The following is a 22,731-nucleotide window of genomic DNA, read 5'->3' on the forward strand; positions in this document are numbered from 1 at the left end:
GTGGGGCCAAGTACAATAACTTCAGTTTTATCTGAGTTTAAAAGCAGGAAATTAGAGGTCATCCATGTCTTTATGTCTGTAAGACAATCCTGCAGTTTAGCTAATTGGTGTGTATCCTCTGGCTTCATGGATAGATAAAGCTGGGTATCATCTGCGTAACAATGAAAATTTAAGCAATACCGTCTAATAATACTGCCTAAGGGAAGCATGTATAAAGTGAATAAAATTGGTCCTAGCACAGAACCTTGTGGAACTCCATAATTAACTTTAGTCTGTGAAGAAGATTCCCCATTTACATGAACAAACTGTAATCTATTAGACAAATATGATTCAAACCACCGCAGCGCAGTGCCTTTAATACCTATGACATGCTCTAATCTCTGTAATAAAATTTTATGGTCAACAGTATCAAAAGCAGCACTGAGGTCCAACAGAACAAGCACAGAGATAAGTCCACTGTCCGAAGCCATAAGAAGATCATTTGTAACCTTCACTAATGCTGTTTCTGTACTATGATGAATTCTAAAACCTGACTGAAACTCTTCAAATAGACCATTCCTCTGCAGGTGATCAGTTAACTGTTTTACAACTACCCTCTCAAGAATCTTTGAGAGAAAAGGAAGGTTGGAAATTGGCCTATAATTAGCTAAGATAGCTGGGTCAAGTGATGGCTTTTTAAGTAATGGTTTAATTACTGCCACCTTAAAGGCCTGTGGTACATAACCAACTAACAAAGATAGATTGATCATATTTAAGATTGAAGCATTAAATAATGGTAGGACTTCCTTGAGCAGCCTGGCAGGAATGGGGTCCAATAAACATGCCGATGGTTTGGACGAAGCAACCAATGAAAATAACTCAGACAGAACAACCGGAGAGAAAGAGTCTAACCAAATACCGGCATCACTGAAAGCAGCCAAAGATAACGATACATCTTTGGGATGGTTATGAGTAATTTTTTCTCTAATAGTCAAAATTTTGTTAGCAAAGAAAGTCATGAAGTCATTACTAGTTAAAGTTAATGGAATACTCAGCTCAATAGAGCTCTGACTCTTTGTCAGCCTAGCTACAGTGCTGAAAAGAAACCTGAGGTTATTCTTATTTTCTTCAATTAGTGATGAGTAGAAAGATGTCCTAGCTTTACGGAGGGCTTTTTTATAGAGCAACAAACTCTTTTTCCAGGCTAAGTGAAGATCTTCTAAATTAGTGAGACGCCATTTCCTCTCCAACTTAGGGGTTATCTGCTTTAAGCTACGAGTTTGTGAGTTATACCACGGAGTCAGACACTTCTGATTTAAAGCTCTCTTTTTCAGAGGAGCTACAGCATCCAAAGTTGTCTTCAAAGAGGATGTAAAACTATTGACGAGATACTCTAACTCCCTTACAGAGTTTAGGTAGCTACTCTGCTCTGTGTTAGAGAACATAACGAAGGAATCATATCCTTAAACCTAGTTACAGCGCTTTCTGAAAGACTTCTAGTGTAATGAAACTTATTCCCCACTGCAGGGTAGTCCATCAGGGTAAATGTAAATGTTATTAAAAAATGATCAGACAGAAGGGAGTTTTCAGGGAATACTGTTAAGTCTTCTATTTCCATACCATAAGTCAGAACAAGATCTAAGATATGATTAAAGTGGTGGGTGGACTCATTTACTTTTTGAGCAAAGCCGATAGAGTCTAATAATAGATTAAATGCAGTGTTGAGGCTGTCATTCTCAGCATCTGTGTGGATATTAAAATCGCCCACTATAATTATCTTATCTGAGCTAAGCACTAAGTCAGACAAAAGGTCTGAAAATTCACAGAGAAACTCACAGTAACGACCAGGTGGACGATAGATAATAACAAATAAAACTGGTTTTTGGGACTTCCAATTTGGATGGACAAGACTAAGAGACAAGCTTTCAAATGAATTAAAGCTCTGTCTAGGTTTTTGATTAATTAATAAACTGAAATGGAAGATTGCTGCTAATCCTCCGCCATGGCCCGTGCTACGAGCATTCTGACAGTTAGTGTGACTCGGGGGTGTTGACTCATTTAAATTAACATATTCATCCTGCTGTAACCAGGTTTCTGTTAGGCAGAATAAATCAATACGTTGATCAATTATTATATCATTTACCAACAGGGACTTAGAAGAGAGAGACCTAATGTTTAATAGACCACATTTAACTGTTTTAGTCTGTGGTGCAGTTGAAGGTGCTATATTATTTTTTCTTTTTGAATTTTTATGCTTAAATAGATTTTTGCTGGTTATTGATAGTCTGGGAGCAGGCACCGTCTCTACGGGGATGGGGTAATGAGGGGATGGCAGGGGGAGAGAAGCTGCAGAGAGGTGTGTAAGACTACAACTCTGCCTCCTGGTCCCAACGCTGGACAGTCACAGTTTGGAGGATCCAAGAAAATTGGCCAGATTTCTAGAAATGAGAGCTGCTCCATCTAATGTGGGATGGATGCCGTCTCTCCTAACAAGACCAGGTTTTCCCCAGAAGCTTTGCCAATTATCAATGAAGCCCACCTCATTTTTTGGACACCACTCAGACAGCCAGCAATTCAAGGAGAACATGCGGCTAAACATGTCACTCCCGGTCTGATTGGGGAGGGGCCCAGAGAAAACTACAGAGTCCGACATTGTTTTTGCAAAGTTACACACCGATTTAATGTTAATTTTAGTGACCTCCGATTGGCGTAACCGAGTGTCATTACTGCCGACAGAATCCGTGAAGTAGTTTTGACATAATCCTTAAAAGCCTAGAAAGTGAAATCGTGATCCAGAATTTGGATCCGGATCACCTCCAAAAATTAACGGAGTCTTCCATGGCCTAATATGTATCTGTGGTTAAAATTTCGTCAAAATGCAATAGTTTTGACGTAATCCTACAAATAAATAAATAAATGCCAATGATTTTATTATGTCCTTAATAATACCGTGAATGGTAACAGCATAATGCAATCTGCACCATCACCACTAGGAGACGTCACGTCTTTCTCTGTCGAGTGTCTTGGATACTGCACCTGAAACGTGTGCATATTAGCCTCTGAGCCAGTCATCAATTTTGACCTAATTTGTACCACTTAAGGTGACAAAACGACACTTAGAATCCAGCCTCAGTGTACCTGTACTATGGCCTACACAAAAATGTATGATAACCATCCCAGGGTGGGAGCCAGGTAGGGGTCAATGAAGAATTACGCAGAGGTCAAAATGTAAAAATGCTCCAATCATGTTAAAATTTATATAACGGCTGAGTAGATCCTTGTCATTTGATTGGTGCTTTGTATGTCACATGACGGATTAATTCATCCCATTTGTGTTGCATTGCATTCAGAGTGCAGTTTGGTTCCATACGTTTGTTACCATCGCATCACACACACTCACGTGTTCGCACATGCCCCCCCCCACACACACCACACGCGCGCACGCACACACAAAACAAATCCAATGTGCTGTCTGGAGGCTGTTGGCAGGAATTCAGAATGAAAGCTGGACTAATTTCTGATGTGAATTATTTGTTGCCGCACTGAGGATGTATACAGACTTTTTTTGGTCGTACACGTGCATACAAGCGCCGACCCGGTTGCGTGTGTGTGCGCGCGCGTGGGTGGCTTTTTCTTTTTCGGTGGCTTTTCAGTCGTGTGACTATCCGAGAAATTGTGGACGAGCTGGACATGCCACAACATGTCCTGTGAGGCTTCATCACGGCATTGCTTTTTGTTCTGCACCATGCAGCTCCGTCCCGACGTGCAAATTCCTCTGCACGTATTTCCATGACAAAAACTCCTGTAACAGTGGAATGTGCCGAAAAAGTGGTATGTCCACCTCTTCTGCCATTTCTGTAGTAGTCAGACGACGTCCCGGATCAACACAGCATTCAGTTTGGAAATGATCTGGTCATTTCAGCCTGTCGATGGCCGCTCAGAGTGCAGCACGCCCTCCGCCGCTGTGGGCCGTCTTTAATCCGGTTGTAATGCTCCTTAATCTGTGTGAGCCCCATAAGATCTTCACCGAAAGCCATCTGAATTTTCCAAATGGTTTCCAACTGGCTGTCTCTCACAGTTTCTGAAAAAATTTTGATGCAGTAAAGCGGCAGTCGCTCAGCCAATTTCCTGACAATGAAAATCCGCCTTGGAGGCTGGACCACTCCTCCCACAAGGCGTGCTCACAGGCGAATGACGCAACCGACAGGTGTGAAAAAAATCATGCATGCGCACGAAGGTTCAAGCTTGGCTGATGCAAGCACACGATTCAAATCCATATAGTTTTTGCAAAAAATAAAAAGGTCGGATTCTTTTCTTACAGACCTCGTACAACCCCAATTCCATTGAAATTGGGACGTTGTGTAAAATGTAAACAAAAACAGAATACAATGATTTGCAAATCCTCTTCAACCTATAATCACTTGAATACACCACAAAGACAAGATATTTAATGTTCAAACTGATAAACTTTATTGTTTTTGTGCAAATTTTTGCTCATTTTGAAATGGATGCCTGCAACACGTTTCAAAAAAGCTGGGACAGTGGTATGTTTACTACTGTGTTACATCACCTTTCCTTCTGATAACACTCAATGAGCATTTGGGAACTGAGGACACTAATTGTTGAAGCTTTGTAGGCGCAATTCTTTCCAATTCTTGCTTGATGTACGACTTCAGTTGTACAACAGTCCGGGGTCTCCATCCACATATTTTGTGCTTCATAATGTGCCACACATTTTCACTTGGCATTGTCTTGCTTGGATGGCAGCATGTGTTGCTCCAAAACCTGGATGTACCTTTCAGCATTGATGGTGCCATCACAGATGTATAAGCTGCCCATGCCATGGGCACTAACACACCCCCATACCATCACAGATGCTGGCTTTTGAACTTTGAGCTGGTAACAATCTAGATGGTCTTTTTCCTCTTTTGTCCGGAGGACATGACGTTCATGATTTCCAAAAACAATTTGAAATGTGGACTCATCAGACCACAATCCATTTCAAATGAGCTCAGGCCCAGAGAAGGCGGCAGTGTTTCTGGATGTTGTTCATGTATTGCTTTCGCTTTGCATGGTAGAGTTTTAACTTGCACTTGTAGATCAAATCAAAATCAAATCAATTTCATTTTTATAGTGCAAAATCACAACAAACAGTTGCCCCAAGGTGCTTCATACTACAAGCTACACTTGTAGATGTAGCAACGAACTGTGTTAACTGACAATGGTTTTCTGAAGTGTTCCTGAGCCCACGCAGTAAGATCCTTTACACAATGATGTTGGTTTTTAATGCAGTGCCGCCTGAGGGATCAAAGGTCACGGGCATTCAATGTTGGTTTTCAGCCTTGCCGCATAAGTGTAGAAAGTTCTCGAGATTCTCTGAAACTTCTGATTATATTATGGACTGTAGATGATGGAATCCCTAAATTCCTTGCGATTGAACGTTGGGAAACATTGTTCTTAAACTGCTGGACTATTTTTTCATGCAGTTGTTCACAAAGTAGTGATCTCGCCCCACCTTTGCTTGTGAATGGCTGAGACTTTTGGGGATGCTCCTTTTATACCCTCAGCTGTTTCCACTTAACATGTTCACCTGTGGAATGTTCCAAACAGGGGTTCTTTGAGCATTCATCAACTTTCCCAGTCTTTTGTTGCCACTGTCCCAACTTTTTTGAAATGTGTTGCAGGCATCCATTTCAAAATGAGCAAATATTTGCACAAAAACAAACAAAAAAAATCTATCAATTTGAACATTAAATATCTTGTCTTCATGGTGTATTCAACTGAATATAGGTTGAAGAGGATTTGGAAATCATTGTATTCTGTTTTTATTTACATTTTACACAACGTCCCAACATTGGAATTGGGGTTGTACACTAGAGAATTTTCAGCCGTTTAGTGTGTACACAGACATTCACTGAAACAGTGACGTGTTTACGGAATACTTTTTGAAAATGACAAAGGAAAAGATCTTACAGGGAAAGTTCTGTTTCCGTCTAGATGGGGCTTTAGTAAATCAGGACCTAAATGTTGTGAGCACATTAGATGCTTAAAGAACGGCTTAATATCCAGCCTATAACAGCTACTTATTAATGCACATACCTCTTCCACGGATCAAGTACCAAAATGTCATATCTAATACATTCCTATTGTTAAATTCCACAATTCCTCTTTCAGGGATCTTTTCTCCAGTTTTGTGTGGCTGGTACACAGCTTTAATTCCAAACAACACAAAAAGAAAAGACACAAAGGCAAATCTCTCCCCAGCATTGAAAATGGATTACTGCTTTCATGGCACATTGGTGCATCTACAACAAGGATTCATGGGGGGGGGGGGGGGGGGACAAAAACAACCTATGACAGTAGACCCTGATGCAATTTATGTAACAGAATTCACTTTATTTCCCAATAATTGGCATTTTGCATTATGCGTTAGATTGCAATTATTATCCCAACTCATCCTCGGAATAACTCGCACATGAATAATAACGCCTCAGACAAAGAAATGCACAGCGACAAGACTCAGATGTGGCGGTGCGTTTATGAACACAGCCGCGTTTAGAGTGGTACGTAATTGGAATGTCGGTTTCATATGTGGCGTAATCACAAAAACGTCTCCTATTAAATTAGGAGCGTGCCGACTTTTGAACATCTGCTGAGTGAGATTGCAGCGGTGTGGACATAAATTAATTAAAAGTGTCTGAATACAAAGACAAGCTGGGGGGGGGGGGGGGGGGGGGGTTGTTGGCGAGAAGGAATGGCGAAACGCAAGCCTGTCGCTCTGGTCTTTGAAATGGAAATAAACAAGCGCCGCGCTTCAGGATGACAGGAAGATGTCCCACAAATAACGCTGCACTCATATTTAAATGGTGAAATCTTGTCAGACTTCAGATTAATTTACAGTAGAATGCAAACGTCTGGGCACCCTCTAACTCTGAGACATTTTAATTTATGATATCCAATGAAAAAAATGGACATCATTATATTAAGATTTTCAACAGTTTTGCTATATAATTGACAGTGAAAACAAATCTCTACAGCATGACATAAATCATCCTATAATTTGAGAAACATGCATTTATTTATGCCACTACTCCGAGGGGCTGAAGCCAATTTGTACATCCAAGAAGGACACATCCAGGCTGGTCAAACTGATCAGCAGGGCTGGCTCTGTGGTTGGCATGAAGGTGGACCCTTCAAAGAAGAGAACACTGGACAAACTCCTGGACATTATGGACGATGCCAGTCCCCCTCAGCACACCGTCAAAAGCAACCAGAGGAGCCTTTCAGCCACAGACTGCTCCTTCCAAAGTGCAGGACTAACAGACTGAAAATCTCCTTTGTCCCTCAGGCCATCAGACTGTACAACTCCTCACTCAGGGGGAGGAGTAACAGGAAGACAGGGGATGGGACGGAGAGGAACAGTAATCAAATCAAATCAATTTTATTTATATAGCGCCAAATCACAACAAACAGTTGCCCCAATGCGCTTTATATTGTAAGGCAAGGCCATGCAATAATTACGGAAAAACCCCACGGTCAAAACGACCCCCTGTGAGCAAGCACTTGGCGACAGTGGGAAGGAAAAACTCCCTTTTAACAAGAAGAAACCTCCAGCAGAACCAGGGTCAGGGAGGGGCAGTCTTCTGCTGGGACTGGTTGGGGCTGAGGGAGAGAATCAGGAAAAAGACATGCTGTGGAGGGGAGCAGAGATCAATCACTAATGATTAAATGCAGAGTGGTGCATACAGAGCAAAAAGAGAAAGAAACACTCAGTGCATCATGGGAACCCCCCAGCAGTCTAAGGCTATAGCAGCATAACTAAGGGATGGTTCAGGGTCACCTGATCCAGCCCTAACTATAAGCTTTAGCAAAAAGGAAAGTTTTAAGCCTAATCTTAAAAGTAGAGAGGGTGTCTGTCTCCCTGATCTGAATTGGGAGCTGGTTCCACAGGAGAGGAGCCTGAAAGCTGAAGGCTCTGCCTCCCATTCTACTCTTAAAAACCCTAGGAACTACAAGTAAGCCTGCAGTCTGAGAGCGAAGCGCTCTATTGGGGTGATATGGTACTATGAGGTCCCTAAGATAAGATGGGACCTGATTATTCAAAACATAATAGGTAAGAAGAAGAATTTTAAATTATATTCTAGAATTAACAGGAAGCCAATGAAGAGAGGCCAATATGGGTGAAATATGCTCTCTCCTTCTAGTCCCCGTCAGTACTCCAGCTGCAGCATTTTGAATTAATTGAAGGCTTTTCAGAGAACTTTTAGGACAACCTGATAATAATGAATTACAATAGTCCAGCCTAGAGGAAATAAATGCATGAATTAGTTTTTCAGCATCACTCTGAGACAAGACCTTTCTGATTTTAGAGATATTGCGCAAATGCAAAAAAGCAGTCCTACATATTTGCTTAATATGCGCATTGAAGGACATATCCTGATCAAAAATGACTCCAAGATTTCTCACAGTATTACTAGAGGTCAGGGTAATGCCATCCAGAGTAAGGATCTGGTTAGACACCATGTTTCTAAGATTTGTGGGGCCAAGTACAATAACTTCAGTTTTATCTGAATTTAAAAGCTGGAAATTAGAGGTCATCCATGTCTTTATGTCTGTAAGACATTCCTGCAATTTAATTAATTGGTGTGTGTCCTCTGGCTTCATGGATAGATAAAGCTGGGTATCATCTGCGTAACAATGAAAATTTAAGCAATGCTTTCTAATAATACTGCCTAAGGGAAGCATGTATACAGTGAATAAAATTGGTCCTAGCACAGAACCTTGTGGAACTCCATAATTAACCTTAGTCTGTGAAGAAGACTCCCCATTTACATGAACAAATTGTAATCTATTAGATAAATATGATTCAAACCACCGCAGCGCAGTGCCTTCAATACCTACGGCATGCTCTAATCTCTGTAATAAAATTTTATGGTCAACAGTATCAAAAGCAGCACTGAGGTCTAACAGGACAAGCACAGAGATTAATCCACTGTCTGAGGCCATAAGAAGATCATTTGTAACCTTCACTAATGCTGTTTCTGTACTATGATGAATTCTAAAACCTGACTGAAACTCTTCAAATAGACCATTCCTCTGCAGATGATCAGTTAGCTGTTTTACAACTACGCTTTCAAGAATTTTTGAGAGAAAAGGAAGGTAGGAGATTGGCCTATAATTAGCTAAGATAGCTGGGTCAAGTGATGGCTTTTTAAGTAATGGTTTAATTACTGCCACCTTAAAAGCCTGTGGTACATAGCCAACTAATAAAGATAGATTGATTATATTTAAGATCGAAGCATTAATTAATGGTAGGCTTCCTTGAGCAGCCTGGTAGGAATGGGGTCTAATAGACATGTTGATGGTTTGGAGAAAGTAACTAATGAAAATAACTCAGACAGAACAATCGGAGAGAAAGAGTCTAACCAAATACCAGCATTACTGAAAGCAGCCAAAGATAACGATATGTCTTTGGGATGGTTATGAGTAATTTTTTCTCTAATAGTTAAAATTTTATTAGCAAAGAAAGTCATGAAGTCATTACTAGTTAAAGTTAAAGGAATACTCGGCTCAACAGAGCTCTGACTCTTTGTCAGCCTGGCTAAAGTGCTGAAAAGAAACCTGGGGTTGTTCTTATTTTCTTCAATTAGTGATGAGTAGTAAGATGTCCTAGCTTTACGGAGGGCTTTTTTATAGAGCAACAGACTCTTTTTCCAGGCTAAGTGAAGATCTTCTAAATTAGTGAGACGCCATTTCCTCTCCAACTTACGGGTTATCTGCTTTAAGCTGCGAGTTTGTGAGTTATACCACGGAGTCAGGCACTTCTGATTTAAGGCTCTCTTTTTCAGAGGAGCTACAGCATCCAAAGTTGTGCTCAATGAGGATGTAAAACTATTGACAAGATAATCTATCTCACTCACAGAGTTTAGGTAGCTACTCTGCACTGTTTTGGTATATAGCATTGGAGAACATAACAAAGAAGGAATCATATCCTTAAACCTAGTTACGGCCCTTTCCGAAAGACTTCTACTGTAATGAAACTTATTCCCCACTGCTGGGTAGTCCATTAAAGTAAATGTAAATGTTATTAAGAAATGATCAGACAGAAGGGGGTTTTCTGGGAATACTGTTAAGTCTTCAATTTCCATACCATAAGTCAGAACAAGATCTAAAGTATGGTTAAAGTGGTGGGTGGACTCATTTACATTTTGAGTGAAGCCAATTGAGTCTAATAATAGATTAAATGCAGTGTTGAGGCTGTCATTCTCAGCATCTATGTGGATGTTAAAATCGCCCACTATAATTATCTTATCTGAGCTAAGCACTAAGTCAGACAAAAGGTCTGAAAATTCACAAACAGGCTTCTGTTTAGGACTACGCTTCCTCCTCACAGTCACCCAGCCGGCCTGCTTTCCCGGCTGCTCGGGATCTGCTGAGAGACAGCTAACGGCGGCTAAGCTACCTTGGTCCGCACCAACTACAGGGGCCTGGCTAGCTGTAGGACAGTAGTAGCCAATAAACCAAAAGCCAGTAGCAAGCAGTATTTCTGGTATTTATATTTGCATTTTGCAAATTGTTTCTTACTTTCACTTCTGATACGCTCTGTGCTTCTTACCCAGTGTGCTGCTGTCCAATGGTGCTGGAACCTCAATTTCCCTGAGGGAGTCTTCCCAGGGGATTAATAAAGATCTGTCTAATCTAATATAATCTATCTAATCTAATCTAATCTCCTTTAGTTTACTCTTCAGTTTTTATGTACAGTAATAGTATTTTAGGTTTGTCAGTAGACACTCCCCCAGGGTTCACTGTGGGTTCTTATATACTCTAGCCAGTTTTATAGTTCTCCTTTAGTTTTCACCTCACAGTTTTTTTGTTGTAGTTAATGTTTGTCTTTAGAAAGTCACTCTGATTTTGTTGTGGGTTCCGGTCGACACTTTGTCTGTTGCCTTGTCTGTGTGTCTGTAGTCTGCCTGTGCTCCCTCACAGCTGTTCCACATTCCAATCACACCACCTATCACTTGTGTCTGTATTTAAGATGTTCAACCCTGTTTAGGGATTGCTGGGGTATTTCTTTACCACATCCTTATTCTTGTTGTCACCCAGCGTATGTATGTCCCTGCTCACGCCATGTTCCTTTAAGTCCCTCCTGCCTCAGACTACTGCCTCCCATCACCTGACTGTTCGGACTTCATCCCTGGCCTGAACTTCTTGATCTGGTAATGTAAAGTATTTCTCTTTCACATCACTGTGTGGTTCCCTTGTCTGCATTTGGGTTCACTTACTACGTTGTGTAACAGAATATCCTGGCCAAACCATGAACTCAGCAGACAAGCACCCGGACATTAAACCTATCAAGGTACTCCTTTCCCAAATTAATTTATTTTTCAACTGTTGTCACTCTTGTTATACCCCTAAAAAGAAATTTGTTTTTAGACAATGCATGGGACTTGGTGGAAGCCAATACATGGCTTTATGACTATTTTCTGGAGTTTGAAGATTTAGATACTTTGTTTAATGAGGGGAGGCTTCCAGACTGGTTGTGGAAACCAGAAAAATATTTGCCGTCAAACCCTCCCCTCTCTGAAATTGATCTGTACTTGTCTGACTCTGAGGAAGGATTCAAGTCAGGCACTGAGGAATAATTGTCATCAGAGCCTGATGCACTGGACCTCCAAAAAACAGCAAATATTTTCTTTAAAATAAGAGACGGATACCTCGAGTTTACAGACAGTTCAGCGAGTCGGGGCACGGGACAAAATTTGCAGAGTTGGACAAAATCATACACTGAGCGGGACACAGTGTCTGCCTACCCGAAATTAAACATAAAATCACTGCTCGCACAAAACATGTTCCTCCTTACACTGAGGATCCATGGAGTTCTTATATGAGCCAGAGTCAGATGCTCCAGTCATCTAATCCTTCACCTTAGACACTCCTACTGTTCAGTCGTGCACGCTGCTTACTCTCATAAACACTCCGTACGTTCAGTCTCTTCTCTCCACCAGTCAATCAACTGTCTCAATATTACAGTCTGCTCTTCCTCAGTTGCCCTTCATCGGCGACCCTCCTCAGATGTCAGTACAGTTGAGCTCAGCCTGCTCCTAAGCAGCTGCTGTCAGCGTTCCAGCAACCACCGGCATTCCAAGTACCTCTTCACCCACCATACTCTCTGCCAGTGGCAGCCACAAGCCAGAGAGGTTAAGAAGAGGAAACGTTAGCCTAAAACATGCAAGACGGGCTGGAGGTCAGCCCAGGAGGAAGCCGTGGACCTCTGACAAGCTGTGGAGGGTCCAACCGGGCACCTTCCAGATAACGTCTGTGCTCCCAAGGGGCCTACCAGCCAGCCTCAAGATGACATCAGTGTTCCAGAGGGGTCGTCTGGCCAGCCACAAGATGAAGTCAATGTTCCCAGAGGGGTCGTATGGCCACCCTCAAGATGAAGCCAGTGTTCCAGAGGGGTCGTCCGACCAGCCTCAAGATGACGTCAGTGTTCCAGAGGGGTCATCTGGCCACTCTCAAGATGAAGTCAGTGTTCCAGAGGGGTCGTCCGGCCAGCCTCAAGATGACGTCAGTGTTCCAGAAGGGCCTTCCAGCCATCCTCCAGATGACATTGGTGTTCCAGGGGGGCTGTCTGGCCATCTTTCTGATGTCAGTGTTCCAGAGGAGCCATTTGCCTGTCCTCCAGATGACGTCTGTGCTCCCGAGGGGCCGTCTAGCCATCCTCCAGATGATGTTGGTCTTCCTGAAAGGGCGTCCGGCCATCTCCCAGATGACGACATCTGTGTTCCAGAGGGGCCATCCAGCCGTCCTTCAGACTCTGCCATAGACTTCTACTGGCCCCACAGCTGCCTCCCTGACTCCGCCTTCGACCTTTGCTGGCCACACGGCTCCCCCCTTGACTCTGCTGTAGACCTTTGCCAACCCCACAAGTGCTCCCCCTGACTCCACCATGGACCTTTGCCAGCCGCCCCTGACTCTGATTTACACCACTTGCGGTACACATACGGAGGTGGATTCTGGAATTGTTCATCAAGGTCAGATTTGCCAATTCTCAGTCATTGAGGTCAACATCACTGGGGTCAATGGTCTGAATTTGAGTTTTTCCACTCTGATTTGCACCAAACGTAGCACACAGATGGAGAGGTAGGTTCTGGAATTTGCCCAGCAAGCTCAAATCTGCCAATGATCAGTCAATGGAGTAAACATCATGTCTGCCTGTCTGTTTATTGACCAACTCTTCTTAAGTCCTTTGGCTGATTTCCACCAAACTTGGATGGCTGTCCCTGAAATTGCCCTCAAAGAATAAATTTTGTCAAAGGTCAATGGGATGTTATTTTCATCCCAATTTGGACCAAATGTGACACACCTCTAGGTGTATTCATCAACTGCCCTGGCCGTGTCAGTCAGAGGTCAAACATTTGGATTAAGATCAGTATCACTGAGTCTCAGACTTCCATAGTCCTTACTGTCTTCATTCCCACAGGTACTATTACTGTACCTACTTCAATAAAAATGTCAAAGCCAGTCCAGTGGATCACATAAGTGTTGGTAACCTTTAGTATAACCCAACAAAAATCATCACTTGTACTGCCAGTTTTCTTAGTACCACTCAGAGAATACATACGTGAACATTTCCAAGTCAGTGCATACTGTATGTGCTGGACATCATTTACATCCATCATCATGACATACAGTCAGTATAGTAAATCTGTCAAGAGGTAGACGAGTGAGGGAAGCGCCTAAGGCACTCATAACAACTGAAGAAGTTGCATGTTTCTGTGGCTGTGATCGGACAAATTATGCATAGTGCAACTTTTGACTCAGGAAGACAACCGGTGTCCATCAGCACCTCTTGAAGGTAACCATGTATCTGCTGCAGCCAGGTGAAGTTTTGGCATGTCCTTGAGATTCTCCTCACTTATGCACCTGCATGCTGCTCACATGGATAAAATACTGGAGCTGTATTTCATTCAATATGACAGTATCTTTGTGGTCTGATGGTTCTGGACCTGTCAGTATTATTCCTTTCTGACTCTACAGTATTTGGGTTTGCTCGCCCTTTTTCCTTAAAAATCACACTGTTTCCTCTAGCTTTTCCTTTTTTCCTCCTCCTTTCTCCCGTGTAAACTCTTTATTATCAAGTATGTACATGGTGTTATATAATTACTTCCTGATGAAGTAAATAAACACATCACTTTCCTGGGAAAAGTCGACATGCACTCCTGAGCTGTGTTTTTGCTGAACAATTATTTTATTCTTCTTCCTGAATTTTTAATAACTAACTAACTTCACATTTCATTCTTGTCTGCATATTTTTTCTGCTGGCTGAATGTGCCAAATGTGTTTGTGCCGCTAACAGGCCTCAGGACAGAAGCTGGTGAGTAATCAGAGTTGCCAGATTGGGCCTAATTGAGCTGGTGCAAAGTGTGTTGAGCAAGATGAAATAGTGCCGGGCAATTAAATCATGCTTGTCGATTTGATGTAGTTGATACCACAGACCTGCCAGTAGAGGGAACCGTTCCACTGATTTTGCTGTTTTGATGTTACCATGAATAGTTTTGACCCTCTGTGGACACCATACAACAAAGGCGAATGTTGTAGGGCAAAGACTTTTCAGCAAGACTAAAACTGAAAATGTTTATACTTCAACACCCTTTTTTTAAAATAAAAAATGGATCCACTATCATTACCATTACCCAAGGCCATCAAATATGGCCATCGCGTATTGTGAAGGCTTTTCGTCTGTCTATCTGTCTGTCTGTTTGTGCTCAGCATAAGTCCAGTCCTATTACTGCCAGTGTCTTGAAATTCACAGGGAACATTCTTGGGACACAGACCTTGAATAAGTTCAAACATGATTAACCTTGACCTATTTTAAGAGGTTAAAAAGTCACATTCTGTTCCTATTTTTATGGTATGATGTCACGGACGTTAGCATGGTCACGTCACTTCCTGGTGACACTAGCTGCTAACTTTGCTTAATTTTTTGGCTAAAAATAACTCCTTTCTCATATATTACAAGTGAAGCGCCTCACAGCAGTGCAAAGCTCCCTCTATGGTAGACGAAGCCATAAACCGGAAATGGCACAAAAACATCTGCCCATAGGGGAAAAAGCTACAAACCGGACAAAACTGTCATAAAAAGCAACAAACCGATGGTAGACAAAGCCACAAACCACAAATGGCACAACAAAATCTGCCATGGTAGACGAAGCAGCCACAACCTTTTTACTTTTTACGCCAACATTGTCGTAAAAAGCCACAAACTGATGGTAGGTTCTGCAAACTGGACGAATTACAACATTATCATTTTGCAGCTTCATGCAGCTAGTTTTTAAACCTCCTTCACAATAAAAGCCTTTCACAGCAGCAATACTGGCTTTTACTCTGAAATGGCATGATGCAGGATTGTGGTAGGGGGGTTACCAATTAGATTTATTAGTGCTAATGAGTGCAGTTGTTCCTCACAAAAAAAGGACAGAAAGTTCAATGTGCATGCCAATTTCACATTCTTTTTAGTTTTGCTGTATATTTTGAGGAGAGGTGTAACTCCATAACTCACCCTCATAGAGCCAATCGGCAAGCCCGTTGAAGACAATGCCCTCCTTCCCGGTAGAAATCAGGCGGATGGTGCGGCTCTCCACGGTCGCTCTGTAGTAGATGTTGTTTTCAAATATGAAGATCTGCACAAAAGAAGACAGAGCAGTGGAAAATTAGGCATGTATCACCGTAAAATCAGTCAAAACGTCGCCTGTTTCTATGGCTTAAGAGACGACTTCACAGCTGCAGCTGAAAAGATTACTGAGACAATCAAGGATTCAAGGATTTTAACTGTCATTCCACATGTGGTACATGAGGAGGAACCAAACCGAGTACTGAGATCCCAATTAGGACAGCAATCATTTAAAATAGGAAAGAACAACATCCACTCCATGCTAAAGGAACACACACACACACGCACACACACACACACACACGCTGACACTTAAGCCTGATAGCAGCAGTAGGTTAAGCAGATAAAGTGCAGTATTATATAAAAAGTTTAAAAATGCACACGTAAGGTGCAGCAGGATATAAAGTGTCGAGTGAACACGTCTTTGGAGACAGAACGGATATTGCACAGTGAATAAGTATCATGTGCAGAGGTGCCGAAAAGGGGAGAATAAGCAGAAGGGGCCCATGACTGACAGGGGCCCAGAGGTCCCTAATTCAATTACAATACTGCCAAAATAATATGAAAATTGAGTAAGGTTTATCTTCTATAATACATTCCAATTCTAAGGTAGAAATCTACTAGTGTGTACTAAAGTATATCTAAATATATATATATATAAAAAAGAAGAAGAGTAGAGTAGAGCCACTTAGGTGCCTGGTCTTGAGAACCAGGGATGGTTATAATATACTCAGTTATAAACTTACAATCACACATATATTTTATTTACAATGTACTGGCAAGACTAAGTTTAATGCTCACCCCCCTCCCCCACCCCGCCCTCTGTATTTTCGTAAAATTGTTTGGTCCACCTGCTTCATGTGGCACAGTTTATGAGCCTAACAGCTTCAGGGAAGAAGCTGTTCTTCAGCCTGGTGGTCCTAGCTCTGATGCTGCACAGCCTCCTGCCAGTGGGACCAAACAGTCCATGAGTAGGGTGGGAGGGGTCCTTCATTATGCTGGCAGCCCTGTTCCTGCAACTGGTGGTGTATATGTTGTTGACTGGTCCCAGTGATCTTCTGGGTAAACTTGACTGCCCGCTGTTAGTAGCTGATCAGGTCCCATGCCACACAGTGACACATGAGGTGATGATGCCCTCCAGTACACTCCGATACAAGGATGTGAGGACTGTGGTACTCATGTGGTTATCATGTTTTGATTAAATGAAGTGTTTGGTTCAACCAGTAAGTTTTGGTTTGGGGGAAAATTGAGTCTATGCTGGAACATTGACAATTAAATTTTAAAATGAATCTCAAAAGAGGCAGAGCAGTGAATAAAAAAATTAATATACATCACTTTATTTATAAACAATTTTTTGTTTTTTTTAAACAAAATTTGATTGAAATCTTGGGAGGACACTGGAATAGCGATCATGTTGTCTTGGGAGGGATTTACAAAATGGGTTGCAGTTTGGAAATACACACACACACACACACACACACACACACACACAATCTACACAAATTATGCTATTTTACTCATGTACCTTTTTAAACAAAACTTGATTAAAAACGTTGAGACTACAAAAAAGAGAAAGAAATGGAGCAAATTTTAAAAAATAGTATTACTTTACAGTAAGGGTTCATTAATTGACATTACTTAATGCAGTAATAGGCATTGACCACCAGTGAATTAAGAGTAACTAATTGTGTTTACTTGTTGTTTATTATACAGTTGTTCAGTATATTTATATATAATTAAATAATGTATAAATGAATACCTTAGTTAACATGAACAACCTTGTTAAATTAGTACTAAACACAATTCACTGTTAGTTAATGGTTATTACTTAATTTTTTTAATAGTTCCATACAGTCAGTTTTTACACTACACAGATTCCACTGACTCTTTTAACAAGCAGCTAAAGATGCTTTTATACAGACAAGGTTTAGTTTGTAGTGTTGTTTTAATGTTGTCTTTCCGTTTTTATAATGTTTTATATGGTTTGATATGTTATGATTTTATTTTCACTGGATTTCTTTGGAAGCAGTTTGTGATTTCTATCTGTGATAAGTGCTTTATAAATAAAAGTTACCCCCCACACACACACTTTTTTTGTTTAAAAAAAAAAGCACTGAAAGATGCACAAAAGTCAACAATTAAGTTACAGTATTGCATTCTTTCAAGCGTTGGCAAAAGTATACATTCTGATTAGCGCCACTGTATTACATTTGATAAAACAATGAATTTTGTCTGTAAAATGTCAAAAATTGTGCATAACAAAACAGCCAAAGGAGAAATTTTAAAATTTGTTGTTCATAAAAATATAACAAAATGAAATATATTACATTTTTAATTTAATTTAATCAGGTTAGTTCCATTGAGATTGAGATCTCTTTTGCAAGCGAGACCCGGACAATTATAAAGTTTCCAATTCACCCAACCTGCAATGTGGGAGGAAACCGGAGCACCCAGAGAAAACCCACCCAAACACGGGGAAAACTCTACACAGAAAGGCCACAGGTGTGAATCAAACCAATGACATTCTTGCTGTGAGGCAACAGTGCTAACCACTAGTCCACTGTGCTGCCCATGGGTATCATGGATATTAGGCAGATGGTGAAACCAGAAAATATTTGGATTTGTTTTTCTCTCTTTTAAAAAAAATGTTGTGTTGATGACTTGGTTATTTGAATCAAAACATGCACTCAGCTTCTCCATCTTACGTCTTCACTATGCATGTCCACACAATGCAACCATCATTTACAGTGCATCTGGAAAGTATTCACAGCGCTTCACTTTTTCCACATTTTTTATGTTATTTTATGTTATTTTATGTTTTATGTTACAGCCTAGTAAAATCATTTTTTCCCTCAAAATTCTACTCACAACACCCCATAATGACAACATGAAAAGTGTTTTTTTTTTTTGCAAACAAATCCACACCCTTTGCTCCATACTTTGTTGATGCACCTTTGATGGCAATTACAGCCTCAAGTCTTCTTGAATATGATGCCACAAGCTTTGTGCACCTATCTTTGGGCAGTTTTGCCCATTCCTCTTTGCAGCACCTCTTAAGCTCCATCAGGTTGGATGGGGAGCATCAGTGCACAGCCATTTTCAGATCTGTCCAGAGATGTTCAATCAGATTCAGGTCTGGGCTCTGGCTGGACCACTCAAGGACATTCACAGAGTTGTCCTGAAGCCACTCCTTTGATATATTGGCTGTGTGCTTAGGGTCATTGTTCTGCTGAAAGATGAACCATCACCCCAGTCTGAGGTCAAGAGCACTCTGGAGCAGGTTTTTATCCAGGATGTCTCTGTAGATTGCTGCATTCATCTTTCCCTAAATCCTGACTAGCCTCCCAGTTCTTACTTCTGAAAAACATCCCTACAGCATGATGCTGCCACCACCATGCTTCACTGTAGGGATGGTACCTGGTTTCCTCCAAACATGATGCCTGGCATTCACACCAAAGAGTTCAATCTTTGTCTCATCAGACCAGTGAATTTTGTTTCTCATGGTCTGAGAGTCCTTCAGGTGCCTTTTGCCAAACTCCAGGTGGGTTGCCATGTGCTTTTTACTAAGGAGGGGATTCCATCTGGCCAGTCTACCATACAGGCCTGATTGGTGGATTGCTGCAGAGGTGTCCTTTTGGAAGGTTCTCCTCTCTCCACAGAGAAATGCTGAAGCTCTGACAGAGTGACCATCAGGTTCTTGGTCACCTCCCTGACTATGGCCTAGTTCTCCCCTGATCGCTCAGTTTAGACAAGCAGCCAGGTCTAGGAATAGTCCAAGTGGATCTGAACTTCTTCCATGTATGGTTGATGGAGGCCACTCTTCCCCCAGATTTGTGCCTTGAGACAATCCTGTCTACAGACAATTCCTTTGACTTCATGCTTGGTTTGTGCTCTGACATGCACTATCAACTGTGGGACCTTATATGTAGACAGGCGTGTGCCTTTCCAAATTACACCCAATCAACTGAATTTACTCCAGGTGGACTCCAGTTAAGCTCTAGAAACATCTCAAGGATGATCAGTGGAAAAAGGATGCACCTGAGCTCAATTTTGAGCTTCATTGCAAAGGCTGTGAGTACTTATGTACATGTAATTTATTAGTTTTTAAAATTTTTAATAAATTTGCAAATATCTAAAAAAAAAAAAAACCTTTTACATTGTCATTATGGGGTACTGTGTGTAGAATTTTGAAGAATAAAAAGAATTTTATCCATTTTGGGACTAGGCTGAAACATAACAAAATGTGGAAAAAGTGAACCTCTGTGAATACTTTCTGGATGCACTTTATATCAAACCTGTTGTTACTTTTAATAGTGTGACTTTATCTGAATCCAAAACACTTGTGTGAAGCATAGTGACACGCATAAAGCCGATATAGGCAACGGTTGCCTTAAGTATAGTTTTAACAGATATTTGCCTCATTATTGGAGCTGGATTCCTCTGCAGAGCACCATGGAGCTCTTTCTACTACTAATCAAAGCGCTGGAGCCCAGGCCCCGCGGGCACGTGCACAGCCTTATCAGCACAATATGCTATCTGCTGGGGGCGGCTGACGACCGACCACTGGCACATGAATGTGTGACATTAAACCCTCTCTCAGTCAGCGATGCTGCTTTTGGTGTTGGTACAAGAAAAGACAAAATCATAATTGAGCTGCTATCTAAAGTGGAAACCATATTGTCGGGATTATCAGTTTAAAAAAAAAAAGCTTCAGTTAAACCGAAACCTGAATCATCTTGCACACGCTCTCTGATATAAAGCAGAACTGTTGGGAAAATGAAATTTTCAGATGGTGGATCAACATCTGAAGAAAACAGATCAATGCATGGATGGTGTGAAGTAAACCACAGTGAGACGAATCCCAGGCAGCGCTCGGTGATTTATTATACCTGTGAGCATAAAGACGGTTGAAGATCCAGTATGAATCTGTGTTTTTCCAGGATTAATAATAGCAAATGAAATACTTTTTTGCACGCATTTTTAGGAGTTGGAGTGACCATAGAGAGGTCAAAACAGAAAAATGTGTTGTATAAAATCTTGGGTGTCTGTGACATACATTTCTTTCCCACAGTTTGACAAATGTGTGCATGAGGTACATGCAGTCATTGGAAAAGGTGAGGAACTGGCTCACAAGCACGTGTATCTGTGAGTAAACAAAATCTATTCTGTGCTCAATAAATGTATTTTCATATTTGTTATTATCAAAATAAACATCCAGTAATGTCCAACATGCAGTTTTTCTCTATCTCAATTCTCTGTGTGTGTTTTTGGCATTTTGTGCGCAGGAACTAATCAAATGTGGGAAATAATTCTATCTTCTGCATGCACCGTAACATTTAGAGTGAAAAAGGCCTTGGTACCCATTTATTTCCATCTCTCAAGCTCCCTATCGGACAGATGGTGCGCCTCCTGCTTGTCCTTCCCTGTGCACACACAGGTGCACACCCACACCATAATGTGTGTGCTGTGTTACACTGCATTACACTGATACAGTACTGTGCAATGTTGATGATGCTCAGTCTCACTATATCATTGTGTGGTGAGTGGCCAGCTTCAGTTGTTAATTATGTAATTTTCTAATGTTAATATACTGTATTAATGTATTTAGAAATTGTTTAGGTTCTTCAGTAAATTTTGATTCTTTAAAAAACCTACTGGGCATAAGGATACTATGTTATCTGTTTAATCTGCGAGCAATAGGATTGATTGTCTTTTGCATGAAAGTGCACAGCCAGTGTTGTGGGCTTGAAATCAATGTTTGCTTCATTACATTTAATTTGCTTTAAAAGCTACTTTTCCTTGCCATAGAGACCATATAACAGATTGAGTCGCGATGTCCAAAGTGCTAAATTATGATGTTTTCAAGAGGATTAGCAGCACAGAAGGATTTCACCAAGAGCTTCACCATCCTTCGGGGGATAAAACAAGAAAGGAAACCTCTGTAAAATGTCTAAGATCAAGCAAGCTAATGTAGGCCAGCAGGTGTCAAAAAAGACAGACATTAAAGTCTGCAACCAAAAATATCAAATAGAACCAAAAGTAATGTTTCTTTAATTGCACGGGGTTTAATGTCACATTCATTCAATTGTGTGTTAGCTTTTGTGTCACACACACCATTCTTGTTGATAATCCACAAAACCGAGTGTCTAGGTGCTAAAAGGTTTGGTCTATCTTTGACACCATTGATGGATAAATACAACAGCTGGTATATATTTTATAAAAGCACATTTATCTGTAAACACCAACACACGACAGACGTCACATTAACGTGTTGGTTTACATAATGAATGACTGAACCAATCAGTGTTTAGCAGAGGCACTTTTACCCAGAATCCTTTGCGATCTGTCTATGTTTGTTACAAGACCTCAGAATTAGTGCATTATTCAACATTCAAAGATATATGCTATATTTTAACTTTGTACAAATGACAGAATTGACATTAATGGAGTTATTCTATCGGTATTAATGTTATATGTTGTCAGCATGACTTTATTTTTCAAGACCTCCACCTGACCGGAGCGTTGTGATTGATAGAGAGCTGGCTTTATGGCTGCTCTCAGAGTGCCTCTGTGCTGGGAGCTCTGTAGTAAACAAGCGCTTCCAGCAGGGGCAGAATGTTCAAAGACAAAAGTGTGGTCTCATTGTTTGGGTCTGTTGTTACTTTTAATATTACTAGAAGCTATTGTGACATTAAAACTTAAATTCATTTTATTAGTAGTTGCAAATGTACCAGAGACAATATTGGAATTTATCTGTTATCGGTTATCTGTAACTTCTGATACATTTTTGGGTGGTTTATTGTTTTATCTTTATCGAAGATAACTTTTCAGTTATCTGATTATCTGTTATCGAAGTTAATTTTTTGGTTATCTGTGCCCACCACTGCAGCTGGTTTGTTCTCGTAGCTACAACAGAGTGAAAATTTTAAAAATCTTTAGCATTCAGCTGCATGTACCATTATGTTGACAAAATAGCCCCCATCAAGGTGAGGATGCTAAAATGTTCTATGTGTTTCATGGTCAGGGTCACAGTCAAATGTCATACATTAATAAAACAAACAAAACTATATTACCTCCTC

At 41.0% G+C, this 22,731-nt stretch overlaps 1 protein-coding gene across 5 annotated transcripts in view; it reads right to left on the reverse strand.

The window, feature by feature from the left end:
- Positions 1-22,731, reverse strand: part of LOC117521500 (dipeptidyl aminopeptidase-like protein 6) — a 334,231-nt gene that overhangs the window by 27,643 nt on the left and 283,857 nt on the right. For all 5 annotated transcript variants that reach the window (XM_034182811.1, XM_034182814.1, XM_034182810.1 and 2 more), the window contains exon 8: positions 15,542-15,662. In XM_034182811.1, coding sequence (XP_034038702.1) covers positions 15,542-15,662 — 121 coding nt within the window. The remainder of the gene's footprint in view (positions 1-15,541; positions 15,663-22,731) is intronic.

Source organism: Thalassophryne amazonica, chromosome 12 (assembly GCF_902500255.1).
Source record: "Thalassophryne amazonica chromosome 12, fThaAma1.1, whole genome shotgun sequence".
Taxonomy (NCBI): Eukaryota; Metazoa; Chordata; class Actinopteri; order Batrachoidiformes; family Batrachoididae; genus Thalassophryne; species Thalassophryne amazonica.